The sequence below is a fragment of the Notamacropus eugenii genome, chromosome 2, assembly GCF_028372415.1.
Source record: "Notamacropus eugenii isolate mMacEug1 chromosome 2, mMacEug1.pri_v2, whole genome shotgun sequence".
Taxonomy (NCBI): Eukaryota; Metazoa; Chordata; class Mammalia; order Diprotodontia; family Macropodidae; genus Notamacropus; species Notamacropus eugenii.
Window position 1 is genome coordinate 465,156,228 of NC_092873.1, and position 23,368 is coordinate 465,179,595.

At 34.7% G+C, this 23,368-nt stretch overlaps 1 protein-coding gene across 5 annotated transcripts in view; it reads left to right on the plus strand.

The window, feature by feature from the left end:
• The window catches only part of ACBD6 (acyl-CoA binding domain containing 6), a 231,736-nt gene that overhangs the window by 67,960 nt on the left and 140,408 nt on the right, over window positions 1-23,368 (plus strand). For all 5 annotated transcript variants that reach the window (XM_072648487.1, XM_072648485.1, XM_072648488.1 and 2 more), the window contains one exon: window positions 4,961-5,066. In XM_072648487.1, the coding sequence (XP_072504588.1) occupies window positions 4,961-5,066 (106 nt within the window). The remainder of the gene's footprint in view (window positions 1-4,960; window positions 5,067-23,368) is intronic.

Genomic DNA, 23,368 nt, shown 5'->3' on the forward strand with positions numbered 1-23,368 from the left:
TTGTTTATAGTATCAGCCTTTATACCTAAATCGTGACCATTTGGACTTTATTTTGGTATATGGTGTCAGACATTGGTCTATGCCCAGTTTCTGCCGTACTGTTTTCCAGTTTTCCTTGCAGTTTTTGTCAAATAGTGAGTTCTTATCCCAGAAGTTGGGGTCCTTGGATTTATCAAACAGTAGGTTACTGTAATCATTGACTACTATGTCTTATGTACCTAACCTATTCAAATATAAAATGTTCTCTTTAGCTTCTAAAGCCCTTCACAACCTGGCCCATTGCTACCTCTCCAGTCTTCTTATATCCCCATGTACTCAGTGAGCCAGTGATTCTGGCCTCCTGGCTCTTCTTCAAACAAGACACTCCCATTTCCCAACTCTAGGCCTTTTCGCTTTATATCCCTCTATCCTGGAATTCTCTCCACCTTACCTCTACCTTCTAGTTTCCCTGACTTCCTTCAGAGAAGCTCTTCCTTCTAAATGCCAACTTGTCATGAATTTATCAATTGTACATAGTTGTTTGCATGTTGTTTCTCCCGTTATATTGTGAGTTCCTTGGGAGCAGGGACTATTTTTACTTTTTGACGTATTCTCATTGCTTAGCATAATACCTGGAACACAGTAGGCATTTAATAAATGCTTATTGATTTTGAGATTATATTCAGTTTTTCTGGATAAGTTATTGTTGGCCATAAGCCCATCATGTCCTTTGCCTTTTGGAATGTTATATTTCAAGTTCTCTGCTTCTTCATAGTGGTAGTTACTAAAACATGCATGATCCTGGCTGTGGCTCCTCAGTACTTGAATTATTTCTTTCTGGCTGTTTGCAGTATTTTTTCTTTAACCTAGAAATTCTGGATTTTGGCTATGATATTCCTAGGAGTTTCTATTTGGGGATTTCTTTCAGGATGTAACCAGTGGATTCTTTCTATTCCACTTTGCTTTCTGGCTGTAAGAGATTTGAGTAGCTTTCTCTTATGATTCCTTGATATATAAAGTCCTGGTTTCTTCATTCCTCCAACATTTACCATTTTACTTTTCTGTCATATTAGCCAATCTGATAGGTGTGAGGTGCTACTTCAGAGTTGTTTTAATTTGCATTTCTCTTATCAGTAGTGATTTAGAGCATTTTTTCCCTCTGATTATAGATAGCTTTGATTTCTTTGTCTAAAAACTATCTGTTCATATCCTTTGACCATTTATCAATTGGGAGAATGACTTTGTATTCTTACAAGTTTGACTCAGTTCTCTACATATTTGAGAAATGAAGCCTAGAGAAACTAGTTGTAAAATCCCCCCACCTCCCAGCTTTTTGCTTTCCTTCTAATCTTGCCTGCATTGGTTTTGTGGGCAGCTAGGTGGTGCAGTGGATAGAGCACCAGTACAGGAGTCATGAGGACTTGAGTTCAAATCCCACCTCAGACACTTGACATTCACTAGCTGTGTGACCTTGGGCAAGTCACTTAACCCCAATTGCCTCATCCTGGGTCATCTCTAGTCATCTTGATGAACATCTGGTAACTGGATTCAGATGGCTCTGGAGGAGAAGTGAGGCTGGTGACCTGCACAGCCCTCCCTCCCTCAAAACAAAGTCAGGTGCTAGTCTTGTCATTATTTCTCTAATGGCATGGTCTTCTTTGGCAACGAAGGACGAACACACAATTGATTTGATTATTAGTGCCATATATTAAGATGGAAAAAAACCAAGTTTGCCATTTTACAGAATGTAGCTGTGGTATCTGGGCTCAAAATTTCACAGTAAGGCCACAATCATAGACTCAGTTAAAAGCAAAAATATCTTTATTTAAAGTGATAATGATAAAAAAGGAGAGAAAGTTTTCAGGTAAAGGATATTGTGTATGTATTGTCAGCTGCCCTTGAGCAGGATCCCTGCTCAGATGCTCTGGCACCTCTACCTCTGGAATCCAGCATCTTGATTGTTTGGGTGTCTCACATACATTTTTGTCCTTAACTGAGGAATCCAAAGTCTAAAGAGAGGTGTCCTCAATTTATGCTGCTCTAGGATAAAGCTGGCTGCCATCCAAGCACTTTGTAAAGGTTAAATAACTTAGGACAAAAATGGCACCAGTCCAAATGCTGTGTAAGGGGAACTGTAACTTATCACAGATGAAAGCTGATGGGGTTCACTTTATTTCTTATTTTTCTTATGTCCTACTATGTGTCCCAAGAACATCCTAAGATCTTTTATTGGCCTGGTGCCATTTCCTAAATGAAAGTTTTAACCCGTTCCATATAACAGCTCAGCTTTTGTGAGGGAAGACTATGAGCAGGATAGAAATAGTATTGGATTAGAGTGTGTGTGTGTGTGTGTGTGTGTGTGTGTGTGTGTGTACATAAATACAGAAGTATCTGTGTCTGTCTATGAGGAAAGCTTGCTTAATATTGAATTAACTTCGGTGAGTAAAAGTGAGGAAAAGAGGTAAGGAGAGGGATGTTACTAAAACATGTTCCTCCTGCCCTGTAACTATAAGTATTCCCTGAAACTCTGTTCTCGGCTTTAGCTTCTATGTGGTTATTTCTCTCTGGGCAGATGACTCACACATCTGTATATGCAGCCCCAGTCTTTGTCCTCATCTTCAATCACCAGTTGTTTTTAGACATTTCAAACTGGATGTCCTCAAGACATCTCAAACTGAACCTGTCTACAACAGAACTTATCATCTTTTCCCCAAACTCACTCTTCTTCCAGACTTGCCTAGTCCTGTCAGAGGCACCACTCCCTGAGCAAGTTGTAGAAAAGATGCTGATCTGCATTGCCCAGGACATTTGTTCATAAAATCACAGTAGCAAAATTGACCCTGTGCCAGTCTGAATTTGTTCTGCCTTCCCTGTCAAAGTGTCAGCTCCTTGAAAGGAGGGAATTATCTCATTCTTGATACTTGTATCCCCAGCACCTGGGACAGTGCTTGATACATAGTAGCTGCTTGATGTCTGTTTGTTGGTTAGTTGATTGACAACATACATAAGCATATGCTAAATATATTTTTAAAAACAAATTTTAGAGAAAAGACACCAGCAACTAGGGAAAATCAGGAAACACCTTGTGTAGTAGGTGGTGTTTATGCTAAACTTTGAGGGAAATTAGGGATTTAAAGGCAAAGATGAAGAAAAAGTGAATTCCAGATGGGGGAAAGGGGAAACTAGTTAATTTAAAAACCTATATGGAAACTGGAGATGCTATGTTCTTTGTGAGGAGCAATAAGTTTGGGTAGACTGTGGAGTACCTGAACAGGAGTCATGTATTAGAAGGCTGGAAAAATAAGTTGGAGTTGAGTCAATAGGGAGCCATTGAAGCTTCTTGAGCAGGGGGCGGAGAGGGTCTGACCTATCCTTTGCAAATTATTGTTTGCAAAGGTGGAGGATAGATTAGGTAGATTAGAAACTGGTGGATTAGAAAGGATGGAACCATTAAAATCAGTATACCACTGTTGATAACTGGGGAGTGCCCCTGCTTAGCAGTTGTGTTGCAGACTAGAATAATAAGAAACTATAAAGAACTTTTCAATACATTGTATATTAAAAGGGCTGCAGTGATGGGTAGAGCCTCTGAAAGATCAGATAAAAATTAAACAGGATAGGAGGGTGAGAATGAGTTGTAGTGAAGTAAAAATATGGAAACTTAATTGAATTTCTACTGTGGATGTTTAATTTTAATTGATCCATTCCATTAAATAATGCTTAATGAATGCCTAAAGGGCTTGGCATTTGTTAGCTTCTTTAAAAAAATTAAATTAATTAAATTCAGAAGCATTTATTAAGCACCTGTTATGTGCCAGGCACTACCAGTCTCCTGATTTGAGCTTAACTTTCTTAATAGACTTGACTGCATCACGGCCTGGTCCGATACCATTCATCGTTTGCAATATAATAGCAACCTGTCTACTTCTTGACATTCCTAAATATCCCTGTGAAACTGTTATCAGCTGCTTCTCTCCCTTACTGCCCCTGTAACAATGAAATCTATAGAGAGATTTTTTTTTCCTGTTATAAAAGGCAATATTTACCTATCTTTTCACTTCCCAGGCCTTTGACATCATAAGTCTATTATAATAAGAAGATAATTAATATGGGAGGCAGCTAGGTGCTGCAGTGGATGGAGCACCCGGCCTGGAGTCAGGAAGATTTGAGTTCAAATCCAGTCTTCACTTACTAGCTGGGTGATTCTGGACAAGTCACTCAACCCTATTTGCCTCAGAGGGAAATGGCAAATCACTGTAGTATCTTTGCCAAGAAAACCTCAAATGGGGTCATGAAGAGTTGGACACACTGGAAATGACTTAACAACTGCTTCTAGTTACATAAAGTGAAAAAACACACCTTAGTAAAAATGCCCAAATAGCGTTTAAATTCCACACACATTTATCAAAGGTGCTGTGCAAGACTGGGTGATACAAAGATTTAAAAAAAAAAAAAGCAAAAAAAATTTATTCTGGCCTTCAAGGAACTTACATTCTACTTTACATTTCACTGATTTTTCTGTTTTCCTATAGGGCTCTCTTACCTTTTGAAGGTGACAAGTAATGTGTTAGTCCCTTTAATATATACTGATACTAGTATGTTAGTTGCTAGTGTGAGACCATGGAATCGGCAGGTAAATATGTACTCTCTGTAGGACAAAAGTGACTTTGAAAAAGACAAAGCATTAGTCAAAATAAGCCTTATTATTCCATTTTTGAAAATACATCAAAAAGGTGGGTTTTTTTCTCCATAGTTTAATTTGATAGAATTATAATATCTCTTCTAGTAAGGTTGTGCCTTGTAATGTTGGAAAACGCCTTATTCATGAAAAATGTTGGAAATATGAACTACTCCAATGATTCTCTTGATTTGCATGTTTATATATGTGTATGTATGTGTGTGTATATATACATATATACACACACATATGTGGTTTTATGTTATGTAGTAAGAAAGCATCTACTTTTTCTATCCTAATTAGAGAAGAAGACAAAAACATATTTGATTACTGCAGGGAAAACAACATTGACCACATAACCAAAGCCATCAGATCAAAAAAAGTGGATGTGAACATGAAGGATGAAGAGGTATGAAAAATATATTTTGTTTACTTTTTTTTTTTTTAAGAATACTTGGCATTTCTCCCTTCCCTTTTTGTAAATACTTAGCCCCTCAAAATATAGTACGGCTTTTAAGAATGACTAAACCTGGAGAAGAAAGTTGAAACCAAAGGTTTTCTGCAGCAGTAACTAGGAAGTTTCTGGTAAAATACTAACCATAACAATAATTGATACTGAATTTATTTCGATACAACAATCATCTGTTAAGTACCGGCTTTGAGTCAAAGGACCTTCAGGCTAGATCCCAAATCTGCTGTCTCCTCAATTAAACCTGGAAGGGACCTAGAGATTCCAAGAGGTGAAGGTAAGTAGGGAGAATATCCCATCTATGCAGAGGCAATGCCATAGCCAGTGGAGTCCCTTGTAGAGGAAACAGTAGGTGACCAGTTTAGGGTGGGGGAGGGGTGGGATAGAGGAGTGTGAAATCAGTCTTTAAGAAGACATTGGGGCCAGATTGTGAAGGGCTCATGATTCTAGAGGAAGTAGGAAGCTCCTGAAGCTTCTTGGGCTGGGGAATGATCTAGTCAGATCTCTGCTTTAGGAGTATTCATTCCACAGCTGTGGAGACAGGAGAGAACAAAAGCTGGGTGGCATCTGTTTCAGTAGTGTGAGTGAGAAGTGGTGAAGGTCTAAACCTAGAAACTAAAGTGGTGATTGTTTGGAGAGAGGGGAATAAATGCAAGAGATGTTGAGGTAGGATTGTCAAGACTTGGCAATGAGTGTGGGGACTGAGTGAGAGTAAAAAGTTAAGGATAATGCCAAGATTACAAATGGAGGTGATTTGGAATGACATAAATAAGAATGTCTGGAGGACAAGTGGCTTTAAGGGGAAAGGTGAGTTCTGGTATCGATTTGTTGAGTTTAAGTAGACTAGGGGGCATCCTGAGATGATTGAAATGGCCAAGAGGCGGGAAATAGGTGGGAAGAGAACCAGAAAAGGGATTGGGTAAATCTGTAAATAATCAGCTTCTAGCTGATAGTGCCTTTTCTGCATAGCTTAGCACTTAATATTATATGTATCTCAGGAAACTCCCTTCTTCTGTTCCATTGATAGAAACCATTGGAATTCATAGGATCATTGATAGAGAGCTGGAAGGGGCCTCAAAAGCCTGCTACTTCAACTCCTTTATCTTACTGATGAGGCCCAGGGATGTTAAATAGCTAGTGGTCAAAAGTGTGACATGAACCTAGATCCTCCCATAATGGATATTAGTGTGCCTACTAGTATTGTTTGTACATTGGTGTTTATTTTTCACTGGTGAAACTTTCCGTGAGATATGGTAACTTTAAAACCTGAGACACTGCTCATACTAATAATTGTTACATGTAGCAAAACCAAAAAAGTTTTGTTTGTTAAGCGATATGGTTTCTGATTTTGATCTGTTGGGGAATTTTCATTTTCTTTCAAAGACTATCGGTAATTACAGCCTTTTAATGAAATTAAATTGGATATGATTCATTTGAAAATTATCAGTATTTTACCTTGATTGGCAAGTGTCACATGGGACTTCCAAGAGCCTTCTTAGCCTATGCCATATTGAGTCACATGATCATAACTACTTATTTGGCAGGAGTGAGAGTGAAGAAATAGGTATATTTTGTACACAAGTCCTTCATGTTGAGCTTACTTCTGTCACTCACTTACTTTGCCTTTATATTTCTTTCTTTCAATCCATAATACATTGCACTACCTTTACATCATCCCCAACTTTAACCTTACTCTTGTCTCCTAAAACATTATGTTTCTCTGAACAGATGAAGTGCTTACACATTCATAGACTGAGACGCCACGAATTCAGTTGGGTTCTTTCATAGCTCCAAGCAGATTTCTGCCCTCTCAGCCATGACAGCTCAGTCTGGGGCTTTGAATGCTGATGGCAAGACATTTTATTATTAATCACAATTCATATGAATTAATTTAGGAACGTGAAGGAAAGGAGAACTTAAAATCACGGTCCAGACATAACACCCTAAACGAAGTGCTTTGTGCTTTTTAAAGCTCTAGCAGTCAATTCTTTGTAAAGTTGGTCAACTTTCATTCTTGACCCGAGGAACATAGCGTCAAAATTAAGTTGCAGAATTCTCATTTTATTATTGAAGTTATCTTTGTCTTGGGTAATAGAATTACATAAAAACATGTTTTTGTGTAGCAAAGATTATTTTGAAATGGCATGCAGCGTTGCATGTAGTTATTTAGTATTTAAAGTATGATATTAGTAAAATAGTGGCATTGAAAAGGTATGTGCATGATATTCCATTATTTAAAATTCTCAGTTCATTTGACTCCATTTTAACATTTGTTTATTGGGCAACTGAAAACTGTTGTTATACTTCACTTTTGTCCTGTGCACATAAAGAAATATGATTATAAAACAGCTAAGTTAGTTTTCAAGTTATATTCTGAATCTTTACATTTTTTCTTTGTGATAAACTATATTTATAGTACTATAATTGAAGTAAATACCCTAATTTATTGTAATAATTATACTTGCATATAGTAGCACATATATTTAGCTACATGCCCATGTTTTTGTGCATATAGGGACATTCTTATATTTTGCATTATGTGCAGGTAATTCATATAAAATGTTCGCTCTACAAACTTTGTGTTTATTTAAATGTGATTATCTTGTGCCCTACCAGCATCTTTTATTCAATTACATTGGAATTAATGCATAAAATTCACTGCCACTGTAGTAAGGAAAATATTTCAAATTTGAGGAAATAAAGTAGATTCCTCATAGAATAGTAATTTAATCAACTTATACACACACATACAGATGTAAAATATGTCAGTGAAGTTGTGTTTATACCAAATGCCTTATTGTCCAGCATTACAAAGCCATGGTCTTGCATATATTGACTTTTAATCTTAATTATTATAAATTTTATTTAAAATTTTAAAATGAAAAAAAACTTTTTAAGAAATGCTGAAAATTGAGATACAAAACCTAAACGTAAAATGTCAAACTTTCAGTACTTCATCTTTTTAAAAATAGAGGATTCCATTTTTGTTCTTTTGCATCATATTTATACATACATGTCAAGGATGTGCTATTTTCCTTGTTCTAGGCATGGCATCTTCTGAGTAGAAAAATTATTTTTAAATTTTTAATTATTTTTTATTTCTCAAATGGACCTATGATTTATTACTATGAAGAACTCCCAAGTGAGTCAGCTCCCTCTCACAGGTTGTAACTGCTCTGCAACTTAGCTTTTTGGAGAGTTGCCTAGGGCCCTGAGAGGTTCAAGGCAGGACTTGAATATGCCCACATCTTTCTGCTTTTGAGGGCAGCTGTCAATCCACTACATCATGCTATCTCCCCAGAAAAAAAAGTTACTTTAAAAAATGTTTAAGTCATATCTGTGTGAACAGAGCATTTCTTGGCTAAACAGTAAGCAGGAATTATATGCCTTTCTGATACAGTATATGTTTGTGTTTTTAGATTCAATTTATGACTCACTCATAAGAAAATGAGTGTGTGACCAGGAGATAAGGAAAGATTTAGCTAAGTGAAGGAGCATCCCCCACCCTTTGGAATTCTTTAGGCATGGGCACTTTTCTCAGGCCATGCTTACCTTCTCCTACTTAGCAGCTCATAATCACTAACCTCCATCCCAGAGGCCCAAAGCTTCACTCAAAGGCTGCTACAGCTACAGAATTTCCTGGGCTGTGACTGAGCTTCATTCAGGTTTCTGCTGTTCTTCCTTCCAGCCCAGATGATGGGTGGACAAAAGTCCATGAGAGTCTCTCTTCAAGGATGGGGAGGAAACAGCAATGTCTGTCCAGCAGTATAGCTTTAAAATAAAAAGTATCGTCCTCCCTCTCCCATCTCACTTACTACAATGGAGAAAACAAAATTAAACAAATTCCCAAATTGGCCATGTCTAAACAGATAAGTCTCAGGCTGCACTTTGAGTCCCTCACTTCCTTGTCAGAAGGTAAGTGGCATGTTTCATCATGAGTCCTCTGAAATTATGGTTGGGCATTTCATTGAGTTGAGTTCCTAAATATTTCAGAGTTGTCTTCCTAATGGTATTGCTATTACATAAATTATTCTCCTGCTTCTGTTCACTTCACTCTGCATCAGTTCAGACAAGTTTTCCTAGGTTTCTGTGATACCATCCCCTTCATCATTTTTTGTGACACATTAATATTGTGACACATTAATACCATAACTTGTTCAGCCAAACTCCAGTTGATAGGTATCCCCTCAGTTTCTGGTTCTTTGCCACCCAAAAAGAGTTGCAGTAAATATTTGTGCACATCTTTAGAGGTTAGGGTGTTTTGTTTTGTTTTTTGTCTAGGACCAATCTTCTCTTAATATACCCACTTTCTTATTGCGCCCCCCACTCCTTTACCCCATTTCCTTGCTGAGTGACCATAAATTTGTGTTACATAAACTAAACTGTGTTAAGGATATTCTTTTACACTTCCCTAGTTGATTCATTTTCCTACTTTACTATAGAAAATCCATAGTGGATTTTCCAAACTTTTTTATCCCTCCTCAGACTTTCACTCTCTTGCCCTGTATTTCATTGGGACCATTTGTTGAAAACTCCCTCTTCTCCCCACATTCTTATCTCACATCAGCCAGATGCCTTCTTTTATTCTCTCCTCCTTCACACCTTGTGTCAGTGTTTTCCAGCAGATTCTTTCGTTGTCCTTCCTGTCTACTGACAGTTTCCTTGCTGCTTACGAGCATGTCCTTGTTTTCCCCATCCTCAAAAAATCCTCACTTGATCCATCCCTCTTGCTAGCTCTCATCTTTTATTTCTCCTTTATTTTCAGTTAGTGCCTCCACTTCTTTTCCTCTCTTTAAAATTTTTTTTTGTATTGATGCCTTTTGTTTTTTACATCACCAGAATTTCTCTCCATATCCTTCTTCTTCCCTCTCTCAAAGAGCCATCTGATTTAGCAAATAATATTTTTAAAAGAAAAGAAGAAGAGGGAGAAAAATCAGCAAAACCAATTAATTTGTAGAAAAAGCCTGAAAACATATGCAGTATACCACACTTGTAGATTTCCCAGCTCTGCAAAGGAATGGGCTAGAAGTTTCTCATTTTTCTTGAGGTTTGTTCTTTGTAATTTTGGAATATTCACTTCTGATTGTTTTGTGGTTATTCTTTCTGTTTACATTGTTTTAATTGTTCTGTGTTGTATTTTCTTTGTGCTACCTTAGTTCACTCAGCTTTCGATCCTGTACATCTTTCCAGGATTCTCTGCCTTCATCAAATTTCTTATAGTACAGTAGTATTAGGTATGGTAGCCTTCTTCCTCCTTCATTCCTACCTATCTTCATTATTACCTTGATTTTCTAGGCTGTTTGCCTCTCCAAACGAATTTTTATTTTATTGAGTTCTGTAAAGTATGTCTCTGATAGTTTAACATAGCATTAAAACTGTAAACTAGCTTTTGTAGCATTATTGCTTTTATTTGCATAAATAAGTCATAAGCACTGAATATTCCTCCAGCCATTTAAGCTCAGTTTTTTTTGTTTTGTTTTGATACTGCGGATTACCATCTTCTCCTTGATACTCTTTTCTCTAGGTTTATTTGAGACTTTCCTCTACTGGTTCTCCTCCTACTTGTCTGACTATTCCTCAATTTCTTTTGCTCAATCTCCATCCATATTGTACCTAATAACCCTGTGTGGTCCCCTACCGAGGTTCTGCCCTGGGCACTTTTCCCTTCTACCTGTAAACTGTTTCGCTAGGTCAGTGATTCTCAAAATTTTTGGCGTCAGGACCTCTTTACACTCTTTAAAATTATTGAGGACCCCAAAGAGTTTTTGTTTATGTGCATTATATTGATACTTAGCAGAAATAAAAATGATATATTTTTAAATATTCATTTATTAAGAATAACAATAAAGCCATTACATTAACATAAGTATAATATTTTTGTGTGTGTGTGAAAAGGAGTGATTTTCTAAAACAAAACAACTGTAGCGAAAAAAGTAGCATTGCTTTTACTTTTCTTCAGATCTCTTTAATGTCTGGATTAGTAGAGGACCATCAGATTCCCATATTTGATTTTGTATTTAATCTGTTTCAATATGTTATTTTGTTTGCAGTATATGAAGAGAATCCAGGCACAACACAAATGTATAGTTGGAAGAGGGAGGGATATTTTAATAACCTTTTCAAAAAGTTGTGAATGTTCTTCTTTGATATTGCACCAAAACTTCATAAAATGGTAATTTCTTAAATAGTTGCAATATGAAATTTCAGAGCATGCTGAAGAATTTTTTTTACTCTTACTACATTACTATTCACTGTCTATCTTGGTCTTTAAATAAACCATTTACCCGTGCATGATTGTACAGTCATGCATGGGTCATTTGGAAATTATTGGTTCATCAAGTTATGCAGATCTTCACATTTATTACCACAAATCTCATCAGGAAAGTATTTAAGTGTCACTAAGTTGTCAGGCTCATGGTAGCAGGTACTACAAGTCTAACAATTCTAATTTTCTTTCATAAGTTTGATTTTTTATCATTGGCAATAAAGAATCATTTGTTTTCCTTGAAGAGAGAGGCTCATGTTACTTGTTTTTGAGAAAGTATCTGCCAGATACCCAAGTCTGAATAACCATAGTTTTTCAGTCATTCTTTCTCTTAAACATGGTGTTTCATGAAAAAGGCTGCTCTTTTAGCTCACAGCTCAGTTGCACAAATGCTTCTCCTCAAGACAACCAATGTACTCTGTATGCAGAGAAGTGCTTTGTGCAACTTTCCATCTAGTCATATAGAATATTAAAAAGGTGTGTACTCAAGGGTTGAGATTTTTAAAAATCAGCAGTTTTTATTGTATCATCAAGGACATTCTTAAGCAAAACTGGCCTCCTTTTTTTCCATATATGCTGTAAATGTGTGATGGTGAAGCATACAATGACTACTGTAGTTTAATGCTACTACCTTGATTCTGATTAAGGCATCAGCAGTTTTACCCACCATTTCTTTTATGTCATCAGCACAAATCTCAGTTGTTCCAGAATAAACCATGAGATTCTGTCACTTTGAATATTTCGGTATCACTTGTATTTGTTGCCAAGCTTTTATAGAAAAGTTCTTCTTTAGTGATTAGTTGGTGCTTATACCTGATAAATACATGCAAAATAGCACACCAGCAATGGCTGTGTCCATTTATAAGGCAAAAGTACAATTCTGCAGATGTTAACTCTTTTTTTAACTCTTCCCTCTTTGTGAATTTTTGATTCACACGTCTGCCTCTGTAAAACTCAGCTGTATACTTATGAGAGAATGAGAGTGAAAAAGGCAAATAATGTCTTAGTAGTATTAGGAAAATAATTTATGCCTTTTGGATCCTAGGGATAGGGTCGCTAGACTATACTCAGAGTCACTATGCTAGGTGATTCATCATTTCCCATGGATTTAATTTATTTGTAGATTGTTTATCCAGCCTTACCTTCTTTTTTGACCTTTTCTTCACTTTCCCCTGACCCCATCTTCTACAGGAAGCCTTTCCCAACCCTTCTAGTACTTTCCTTCTGTTAATTATTTCCTATTTATCCTGTATATAGTTTGTTTCTACATATTTCCTTGTTATCTCCTCCATTAGACTGTGAGCTCCTTGAGGGCAGGGACTGTCTTTTGTCTCTTTTTGTATCCCCAGCTCTTAGCACAGTGCTTTGCATATAGTAGGTGCTTAATAAATGTTCACATTCTCCCATTTCCAAGTACTTATTGGACATCTAAAACTAGATTTTCTATAGGCATCTTAAACTGAACATGCCTAAAACTGAACTCATTCTGTTTCTCCCTAAACTCACCCCACTTTTTAAGTTCCTTATTACTGTCAACAACAACACCATCCTATCAGTTACCCAAGCACCCAGACTAGGTGTTATCCTCAACTCCTTACTCTTTTTTTTCACACCCTGTATCCTATCAGTTGCTCAGTCTTGTTAACAGGCCATGACTTTTTAGTATCTCTTATTTATGCCCCCTTCTCTTCATTCACACAGATTCCAAGACCTCCCATCACTTCATGCCTGGACTATTAAAAGTAACCTTCCAATTAGTCTCCTTGTCTCAAATCTCTTTATGCCCACTAGTCAAATGTTCTTCTTAAAATACAGGTATGACCATATTGCATTCCTCCCCCCAGTCAGTATGCTCCACTGTTACCTTATCTCTTGCTATCTTTCCATTTTCTTAGAGCTTATTTCCATTTACATACTCTGAGATCCAAAGACATTGACTTCCATACTGTGTCTTACAGAAGACGCTTCATCTCCTGACTGAACATTTTTACTGGTTGTTCCCCATACTTGGAATTCTTTTCCTCTTCACCAGTGCCTTCTGATTTCCCTGTTTCAGTTAAAGTTTAGCCTCCTGCCAAAAACTTGTTCCAGTCCTCTTTAATTCTAGCTTGTTCCCTCTGTGATTCTCTCTCATTTATCCTGTATATAAGCTCTTTAAGAACAGAGAACATAATCAGCAAACATTTATTGAGTTCCTACTGCATACTAGACAGCATACTCAATGCATAAGCACTTAATAAATGATTGTTAACTTGACTTAGTAATCCTAGTAATTCTGTAAGAGAATTACTAATTTACATTGGTAGAGGAAATTTTTTATCCAGAGATCTGCTAATGAAAACTCTCAGGTCCAGGCAAAGTGAGAGAAAAAGAGAGAGAGAGTGTGTACAGAGAGAGAGAAAGAAAATAATTGTGTGTGTGTGTACAGAGAGAGAAAGAGAATAATTGTGTGTATGTATGTACAGAGAGAGAGAATGAGAATAATTCCTAGGTTAGACCCTATGTAAGTACTTTTTTGATGGTATAGAAAGTGATTTTATGTCTTAATGGGAATTCAGACCTACATTAAGTGATTTATTTTTTGATAATGGACATTCTATCATCCAGGTATACCATCCACTACCACTTTTCCCAAATTCTTTCTTACTGAGCTGGTTATCTTAATGATAATAACAATAGCTTTCATTTAAATAAGTTTTTTAGGGTTTACAAAATGCTTTCCTTACAATAAGACTGTGAAGTAAATAGTGTGATGTTGTTACCTTTTATTATTTTATATTGTTATATTTTATAGATAAGGAAACAGGCTTAGATTAAGTGGCATCTCTAGACAGTAGTTATTGCCCCGTTTCAAACCCAGGTGTCCTGACTTTTGAGTCTAGTGTGCCTTCCACTACATCATACTGTCTCTAATCAACTTGAAATCTCCTTTTCAATAAAGACATTTCACACAATGTATTTTCTTTTTCATTTTTATGATGGTATAATAATTATCAGTTTTTTCTATATGTTTATTGATTCTTTAGAATGCTGATAAGGGTTCTACCTTTCTCATAATTTGCTCCCCCCTTCTTCTTGCTTTGTTTTTAAATAAATCTATGGCTCATGTCAGAATAATATTTATATGCCTTTGGCTTAAAGAACTACTACAGAAACTGGCCAAACTGGCAACGATAACCCAAGTGAAACACAGAAGATTTAAGAGGCAGGGTCAGTCTGCAGAGACTGAATTTATGCTTTTTATTCAAGATTTGAGGAAGGAAGAAAAATGCACCCTCTTAAATAACTTCTACACAGCAGTATATACACTGCTGTGGTAATGTACTTGATTAAAATATTAATTTACTAGAACCTTGCTCATTCACACTAATGACTGGGAGGTACGTTATGAAGTATCAAATTTTATTCATTTGCATGAATGTAAACAATGCTGTTTTAAAAAAACCCCACAGTATTTAAGTAATACAGTTTACACTGGATATAAAAATTAAACACTGATAATATATGAAACTCTTTAAATCCTTTAAGCTGTTCAGATACTGGATAGATAGAAAGTAGTTTACACAAAATGTTTTTACTGTCCTTATTTCCTTTATTATGGAGTAGATTCATTACCTCTTGTTTGTTTTTCTTCATTTATCCCAGTCCGCCTCCCTTGATTTTAATATAAATATTGCTCATGAATTAATTTTTACAAGTAGCTTTTAAATGCGTGGTTTTAATTCTTGTCAGGTTTATTACCTGTTTCTTTCTGGTAGAAAATCTGGTTAGATTGTTTAAGGCTGTCTTCATGTGGCTGATGATAGAATGTAGATACAATTTTCAGTGGAATTACCTTCCTTATTTTTGCTGAGCTGCTTGTCTTTAGTGTTCCAGTTGTCTATGAAAAGTGTAAGACATAGATTGACCACTGCAGAAAACATGCTGTACTTTTTAGATATAGCAGTAACACATAAACACAAAGCACTGATCTATGGTGGCCAGCTATTCAAGAATTATGGGAATGGCATTAATGGACTAGCAGGGCTTGAGGAGGAGAGAGATATTCCACGTAGTTTCAATGTGATGACTTTGGAACCTAAATTTTTACAGAGGGGAATTCAGATGTATCATCAGTTTGACAGATTGACTTATATTATGCTTTGAGGTGTATCCAACAGATCCCTGGACTTGGAATCGTGGAGACAAGATCTGGGTTTTATTTCTGGCTCAGATCATTAATAGATCTCTAATTCTGGACAGTTATATAACATCTCTCATTACTTTCTCATGTGTAAAATGGAGATGATAATATATCTTAGCTTTCAAGGTTATTTGATGCTCACATACTTTGTGAATCCAAAGTGAAGAAATACTGGTTATTGTTGTTATTAGCCCTATATATAATATTTAATTTGCCAATTAGGTTGTAGCATGCTGTTAAGTCATATGTTTTGCAACAATGGAAGTTTTACACTTGGTTAAATTTACATTTTTTATTGAAGGTTTTAGGATTGCAATTGGCAAAAAAATAAAATAATTATAATTATAGGTCTCTTGAGAGAAACACTGGAGATAATTATTTCTGTGTTAAAATGTAAGGGTAGACTCAATAAGTAACCAATAAGTAATCTTAATATATAACAATTTGTAAATAAATTAAAATGTTTTATTATTCATTGTTGGTTGAATAATTTTTTCTTTAACTTTTTATTTTGTTTTCTATTAAAAAGTATTTATTTTCTCTCTCTACCACCTATCCCCCTCCCCAAATTAAAAAGAGAAGAAAAATAAAACCCTGTAACAAATTTTATGGTGAAGTGTGTCCCAAAATGTTTGTCTCATTCTGCACTACAGTTCTATAACTATTTTATCAGAAAATATGGGTAGCATGATTTATCTTTGGTCCTCTGGAATCGTGACTGGTTACTACATTCATGAGAATTCTTAAATTTTTTTTTTTTGGTCTTTATGATGTTGCTATTGTATAAACTGCTTCTGGTTCTGCTCACTTCACTCTGCAAAAGTTCATACAGATCTCAATAGGTGTCTCTGAAATCATCTTTTTCGTGTTTTGGGGGGCACAGTAATATTCCATTACATTTATATACTTTTATTTGCTCAGTTTTTATCCAAGTGATGAACACCACCTTAGTTTCCCTTTTTTTTTTACCCCTACAAAAAGATTTTTTAAAAAATTTTTTGTACATATGGGTCTTTTTCTTGTTTTTAGAGTAGAGGAGTACTATTGGTTTTAATGGGTCAAAAGGGTATGCTAGTTTAATCATTTTGGTGCAGAGTTTTAGATACTTTGCAGAATAGCTGGACCAATTCATAGCTTCACCAACAATGCTCCAATATGTGGATCATCCTATAGTCTTTTCAGTATTTTTCATTTTCGGATGATCATCTTTGCCAATCTGATGGAAGTAAGATGGAAATTCGGATTTAGCTTAATTTGCATTTCTCTAATTATTAAAGATATGGCTCATTTCTTGTTAGGGCTGTTGATAGCTTGGGTTCCTTCCTTTGAAATTTGTCTTTTCATATTTGTATCAGTAAGCACCCCAACATACGCTGAGGGACCTGCTATCACAAGTTCTCAGATCTGCATTCATAAAAGAAAAGGCAACTTTTGAGGGTGAGGTTTTACTTTGGGTTTAGTTTTTGGAAAAAGGTTTGAGTGCCAAATGAGAGTCTGGGAAGGCACTAAGCACGGCCCCCCCCCCCCCCCCAACGCCATGTTCTCCTCCAGTTTTGAAAACCCAGATATTGGTGCTTCCCTCTCTGGTAAAGATGTATGTATGTTTATGGTCAGGCAGTTTGAAAGCACTGTCTATTGATTTTTGAGTTCTCTGAAGTTTTTTGGCTTTGATTTTCTCTGATACCTCTGCTTGATTCAAGTGATTGTTAATCCCTCAAAAGTTGCCTTTCCTTTCATGAATGCAGATCTTTGATTTTTTAATTAATTTGCTAGGGTTCTTTAAATGAACCATCATAAGATCTCCAATAATTTTTTTTCCCACTTTGCCGGTGTTTATTCCTTCAGTTTTTTTCTTTCCCTTTTGTTACAGCTAGCATTTTTAACCCTATGTTAAGTAATTGTGGTGATAATGGGCATCCTTGCTTTTACTCCTGTTCTTGTTAGGCTTCTATTACATCCCCTTTACATATAATACAGCTTTTGGTTTTAGAAACCTTGTCATACTAAGGAAAAGTCTGTTCTTTTCTTTGATTTTAGTGCTATTAATAGAAATGTGTGTTATATTTTGTTGGAAATTTTCTTTTCATTTATTGATCTAATCATGATCTTTTGATATCATTATATCTGTTGTGCTTATAGTTTTCTTAGTTTTGAACCTAACTTGTATTTTTTTATAAAGCCAGCCTGGTTATAGTGCATAATCTTTTTGATATGTTGATGTGGCTTCTGTTAATATTTTATTCAAGATATTTAAGTTAATATTCAGTATATTGGTCTGTAGTTTGAGTATCTCTGTGGTTTAGATATCAATACTGTATTTGTGCCAAAGAAAGAATTTGATGGTCTCTCTTCTGTTCTTATTTTTGCAACAATTTATACAATATTGGAATTAATTGTTCTTTGAGTGTTTGATAGAATTTGCTTGCAAATCTCTCTAGTCCTGTTTCCCTACCCTGCTCTCTCTTCCCCATTCTCCACCCTTCCCCCCACTCCTGGCACCTTTGGTACTTCATTTTTAGATTTCTCTTTTTCTGAAATTGGGTTATTTAAATTAATAACTTTTTTCTGATTGGGCACAAGTAACTGAAATATTAAGAGTAACTTTTAAAATTGAACCACATTTTAAAAAGTTAAAACCTTCACATCCATCCATATATATAGTGTTACATATTATATATTCATGCACACATAATTGGCTTCAAGGTAAAGGATTGTTACAAGCAACACCTTAAATATGAAGGACTAATTTTTATTTTCTAGAAAGCATCTAAGTAATACCACTTAACAGTGTAGCTAGCTCCCTGAACTTTCAAAGCACTTTGTAGTCATTTATCTGTCTAAAGTAGGTCAGTATTAACTAACAGTCTTTGTTAATAGATGAAAATTCTTTTAATTCTACTTTGCTGTGCTTTTGGAGCACCATAAATGTATTTAGAGCTCTCTAAATGCTTCGTTTCATCTGTTGATTGTCCAGTAAAGATTTTTAAAGATCTTCCTTCTTTTTCCTCCTGTTTTAAAATTTTTTTCCACCCCTATTCCCTCATTGCATATTATGGGTAAATAAAAGGGAATAAGGAAAAGCAAAATTGTCTAGATTTTAGTTAACAGTAATAAAACTTTAAATTCAGAATTGATAATAGATTGTTTTGTTTACATGAATATACAAAAATTACATGAAAATCATTATGAAAATAAGTACAAGCAGTTCTTTACTATTTTATCCATTTGGTTAAAATCTGTGAGGTTCAGCACCAATACTTCTTTGTATACCAACTCACTGAGGTTTGTGGATTTTCTGTTTTTATAATAAGATGGAACGTGCTGTAACAAAACAGTTAGGACCTTATATGGTTTATTTAAATGATCTAGTTGCTAAATGTATGAAGCATTAAAATACTTGCTAATTTTTTTATTCTTTAGTTGATTTTGGGCTTGCATAATACTATATAAAAAGAAAAAACCTATAAAAAGAACTAATGTGGATATCTTCCAGAGCTCCTACAGAAAGTCATTGTCCAAGAATTCATTCTCATTCAAGGTTAATTAGTGTACCATTAAAATAATGTGTTACAAAAATTAATTACATACTGGGTTAAAACGTGTGTTAAAAAGCTTAGTGCAAATGTCTGAGCACATCATCATACTTCAAACAATGTTATATATGTGCCACCCTTCTGGAAAAAATATCCAAAATGAAAATCACTAGTGAGGTCCAGTCATAGGTGTTTCCCCTAAAGTAAATTTTTGGCATTGCATATGAGAAATTTAACATATAACTCCTATTAACAGTAAAATGAGTTGCTTGTCTACTTCCTTACAGTAGTTCCTAAGGATTTATGAGCTAGCATTTATCTTAACCTGTTTACATTTTATAATTAACAATAGAGAACCTAAGCAGTTGTTTATTAAGAACTTAGGAATATGCCATATGATTTATCTTTTGTTTTTGTAAAAACACAAGTTATGTTATGATTTCTTAACTAAAATGATAGATCGGATAAGTTGCTTAATACACAATATGATACACCACATTAGATATATTGTTATTCATGTTAATAGTTTAATTTAGCAGCTATAAAATATATACTTGAAAATTGGAACTGAAAGTGGTAGAGACTATCTGTATAGCACCTTCCAAGTTGGAATTTTACCGGATTCTTTTCACTTAAAGTGATGTAAAACATTATCAATTTATAAAATACCCTTTGGTTCACTGGAAATATTTTAGAAATCCTCATTAAAGGATGTAATTGTTCCTTTGGAAGATTTTAGAGTTAGTACTCAGAATAACTGAATAATTAGCTGTAACAGAAGCTACAGGAGTATTAATTTAAAAAAAAATTCTTTGGTGCCCAGTCACAACAGCAAAATGTTTCTTTGGGAGTTTTTGTGTATACTTTGTCTTGACCATTTAATCTTGGGTTCTGAATGAGGAATGATTAAGTGCCTTTTTATTCTGAGAAAAAAAATGATAGAAATATGCCTATTTATCCACACCTGGAAATTTTTTTTTCCTTTCTATTTTGGATTTTGTGATGTTTCATTACAAAGTATATAGAGATAAATAAGAAATCAATCAAGCATTAAGTGAAAGCACAAGGAAATTGAGTCTTAAGTTGTAACACTTTTGTATGTTGTTAAAATTGGATCTTCCTTTACTTTGGTAATATAATACATCTAAAGGAAAAGAAGAATTTGAATGAAAAAAGCAATGGAGAATTCTTGAGAAGGTCCTCTTTATTGTAATGCTATCCCTGGAACATCCTGTAGTTCTTTAGTCTCTTCTAAAATTACATAATTTAGGGCTTAAAATTTAATGTGGAAAAACATTACCTTCTTTGAATATGACACATTGTTGCATCAGCCTTTCTTAAAACAATGCTAACCCATGTCAGTCATTTCATCACATAGGTCATAGGTTATTAATATTCTGTTTAATCTTAAATCAGGTTTAGATTTTTCCCATCAACTAAACTTAGATTCTATTTCAGAATACATTTGATATCATTATTAGAACAGTTACATTAATAATAGGGTTGTGGTTGACAGCAGTGGTCAAATTTTCAGATATCCTAGTTTTCTCTGGTTAAACATTTGTAGTTTTTCCATGTTTAGAAGTAGACTATACTGGTACCTGCCCCCTTTAAAACATTTGTAAATTGCATAAACCTAGCTCTTTTCAAAAGTTTCGGAGTGTGAAGTTGGAATATCAAGATGGTGAATGAATGAGTTTTAAATTCTGATCTCAGTTGAATTTTATGATCTCCACCTAATTTCTTCATGTACTTCTTAGTTTTTAAAAATAAGTTATTGTGTCTTTAAAATATCAACATAATTTCCCCCAGTTTTGTTTCCTTTCCCCTCCCAGAAAGCCATCCCATGTATGAAGTATTTTTAGGAAAAAAAGAAGAAAAGAGGGAAAAAGATCAGCATAATTGAACAATATATGTGAACAAAACACCAAACCCTAAAATATGCAACACTTGGGGAATTCTCACTTTGGCAAAGGGTTGTGGTGGGCATAGCTCCTCATATCTCTTCTTTTGAGCCATGCTTGTTTTTTTTATGATTTTCAAACCCTTTTTATTTTTTTCATGGCTTTTTTTTTCCATTTACATTGTTGTGGTAGTAACAGTGATAATAGCTCAGATTTATATAGCACTTTAAGATTTTAGGCCACTTTATTTAAAATACCTCATTTGATCCTCAAAACAACCCTGGGAGATAGGAGCAATTAAACATTTTATAGATGAGGAAACTGAAATAGAAAGAGGTTAAGTTACTTGTGTGGAGTCACACAGCTAGTAAGTGAGGCAGGATTTTATTTTAGGATTTTTCAGCTCCTGTATCCACAGTTACAGCTAATTTGCACATAGGTGACTTTTCTTAGAATTTTACACATTTTATTAATAATTTTAAAGGCTGACATTTATATAGATCTTTAAGGTTTATGAAGTACTTTTCCAAATGTCTCATTTTTTTGTCACAGCAACCCTTATTTTATAGATGAAGAAACTTAAGTCTAATAGTTAAGTGTGCTCCCTATGGTCACATAGCTAGTCAATTTCAGGTCTTCCCTCCCCTGGTTCAGTATTGTAGTAGCTGCATCTCCGTAGTCATTTTGTCATTTTGTATCTTGTTTTCTTAGCTCTGCTTAATCTACCTTGTATCACTTCATATAGATCCTCTTTGCTTTTTTGTTTTCATACTTTCTTAATTTATCATAACTGAGAAATATTCTATTACATTCATGTACCACAGTTTGCTATTGATAGACATCTTCTCTGCATCCAGTTCTTTGATATCACACACAAAACAAATGCTGCTATAAACAAACAAAAAAAAGATAAGTAGTAATTTTATTTTTATCAGTGGCCTCCTTGGGATATATACCTAATAATGAGTCTCCGGGTCAAAGTGTATCAACCTTCTAGCCACTATATTTGCTTAATTCCAATTTGTTTCCCAAAGTGATTTACATGCTGTTTCACCAACAGTTCACTAGTGTTCTTCTCTTCCCACACCCATTCCAACACTGACAGTTACCATTATTTGTCATTTTTGCCTACTTGCAAAGTGTGAGGTAAAATCTCAAGGTTGTTTTTATTTGCATTTCTCTTATTATTAGTGATATGGAGCATTCTTTCATGTGATTCTTAATCCTTTGTAATTCTTCTTTTGAGAACAGTTTGTTCCTATCCTTTAGCCAATTACAGCCAATTAGCTATGAATGGTTTTTGGTCTTCCATGTAACTATGAATGTTTTATGTAACTTGGATGCTAAACCCTTATGAGAGCAATTTGATTCAAAGATTTTTTTTCCCTGCCGTTCAGCTGTTTTCTTTCTTATCCTGGATGTATTAATTTTGTCTGTGCACAATCTTTTAAACTTCATGTAAAGTTATTTATTTTATCTTTTGTAATTTTTTCTATCTCTTGTTTGGTTAAGAATATACCTTCTACCTATAGCTATGAAAGGTAAATGTTTTTCTCATGAAATAAATAGTATGGTCTTTAAAATTAAGGACATATATTCATTTAGAATGTATTATGGAATATGACTTAAAGTGTTGGTCTAAATCCAATTTCTGCTAGACACTTTTCCTAGCATTTTTTCCCCCAAACATGGAGTTCTTTCCTAAGCAATTTGTATTTTCTGGTTTATTGAAAAATGGGTTATGTACTATTGTTTCTGGTTCTTCCTTATCTCGTCTATTCCATTGCTGTTACTTTTGTATTTTTTTAAACCAGTAACAGATGGTTTTGATGACTGTTGCTTTATTTTATACTTTGGGTCTAGAATTGCTATTTACCTTTTGTCCTTACCACTTGGCATAGTTTCCCTTGATATTCTAGTTCTTTTATTTTTGCCTATGAATTTTCTTACTATTTTTATCAAGTTCCATAAAGTATTCCTTTGATAATTTTATTGGTAGAGCATTAAAATTATAAATTAACTTTGATTACATTGTCATTTTTATTATATTGGCATGGCCCAGCCAGGAGTACTAAATATTGCTGCAGCTATTTAAATTATTATTTTATTTCTTTAAGGATCATTTTATAAATGAATCTATTCGTGTATTTTTTATGCTTTGGTAGATTGATCTCAGATATTTTATGTACTTTGTAGTTACTTAAAATGGTATTTACCTTTCTATTATTACCTTTGAGATTTTGTCATCATTTATTAAAAGAGTAAATTTTGGAGTGTTCATTTCGTAGCCTGCAACTTTGTTGAAAGTATTCGTCGTCTCAGTTGGTATCTTTTCAGATTCTGAAACTTTTCTAAGT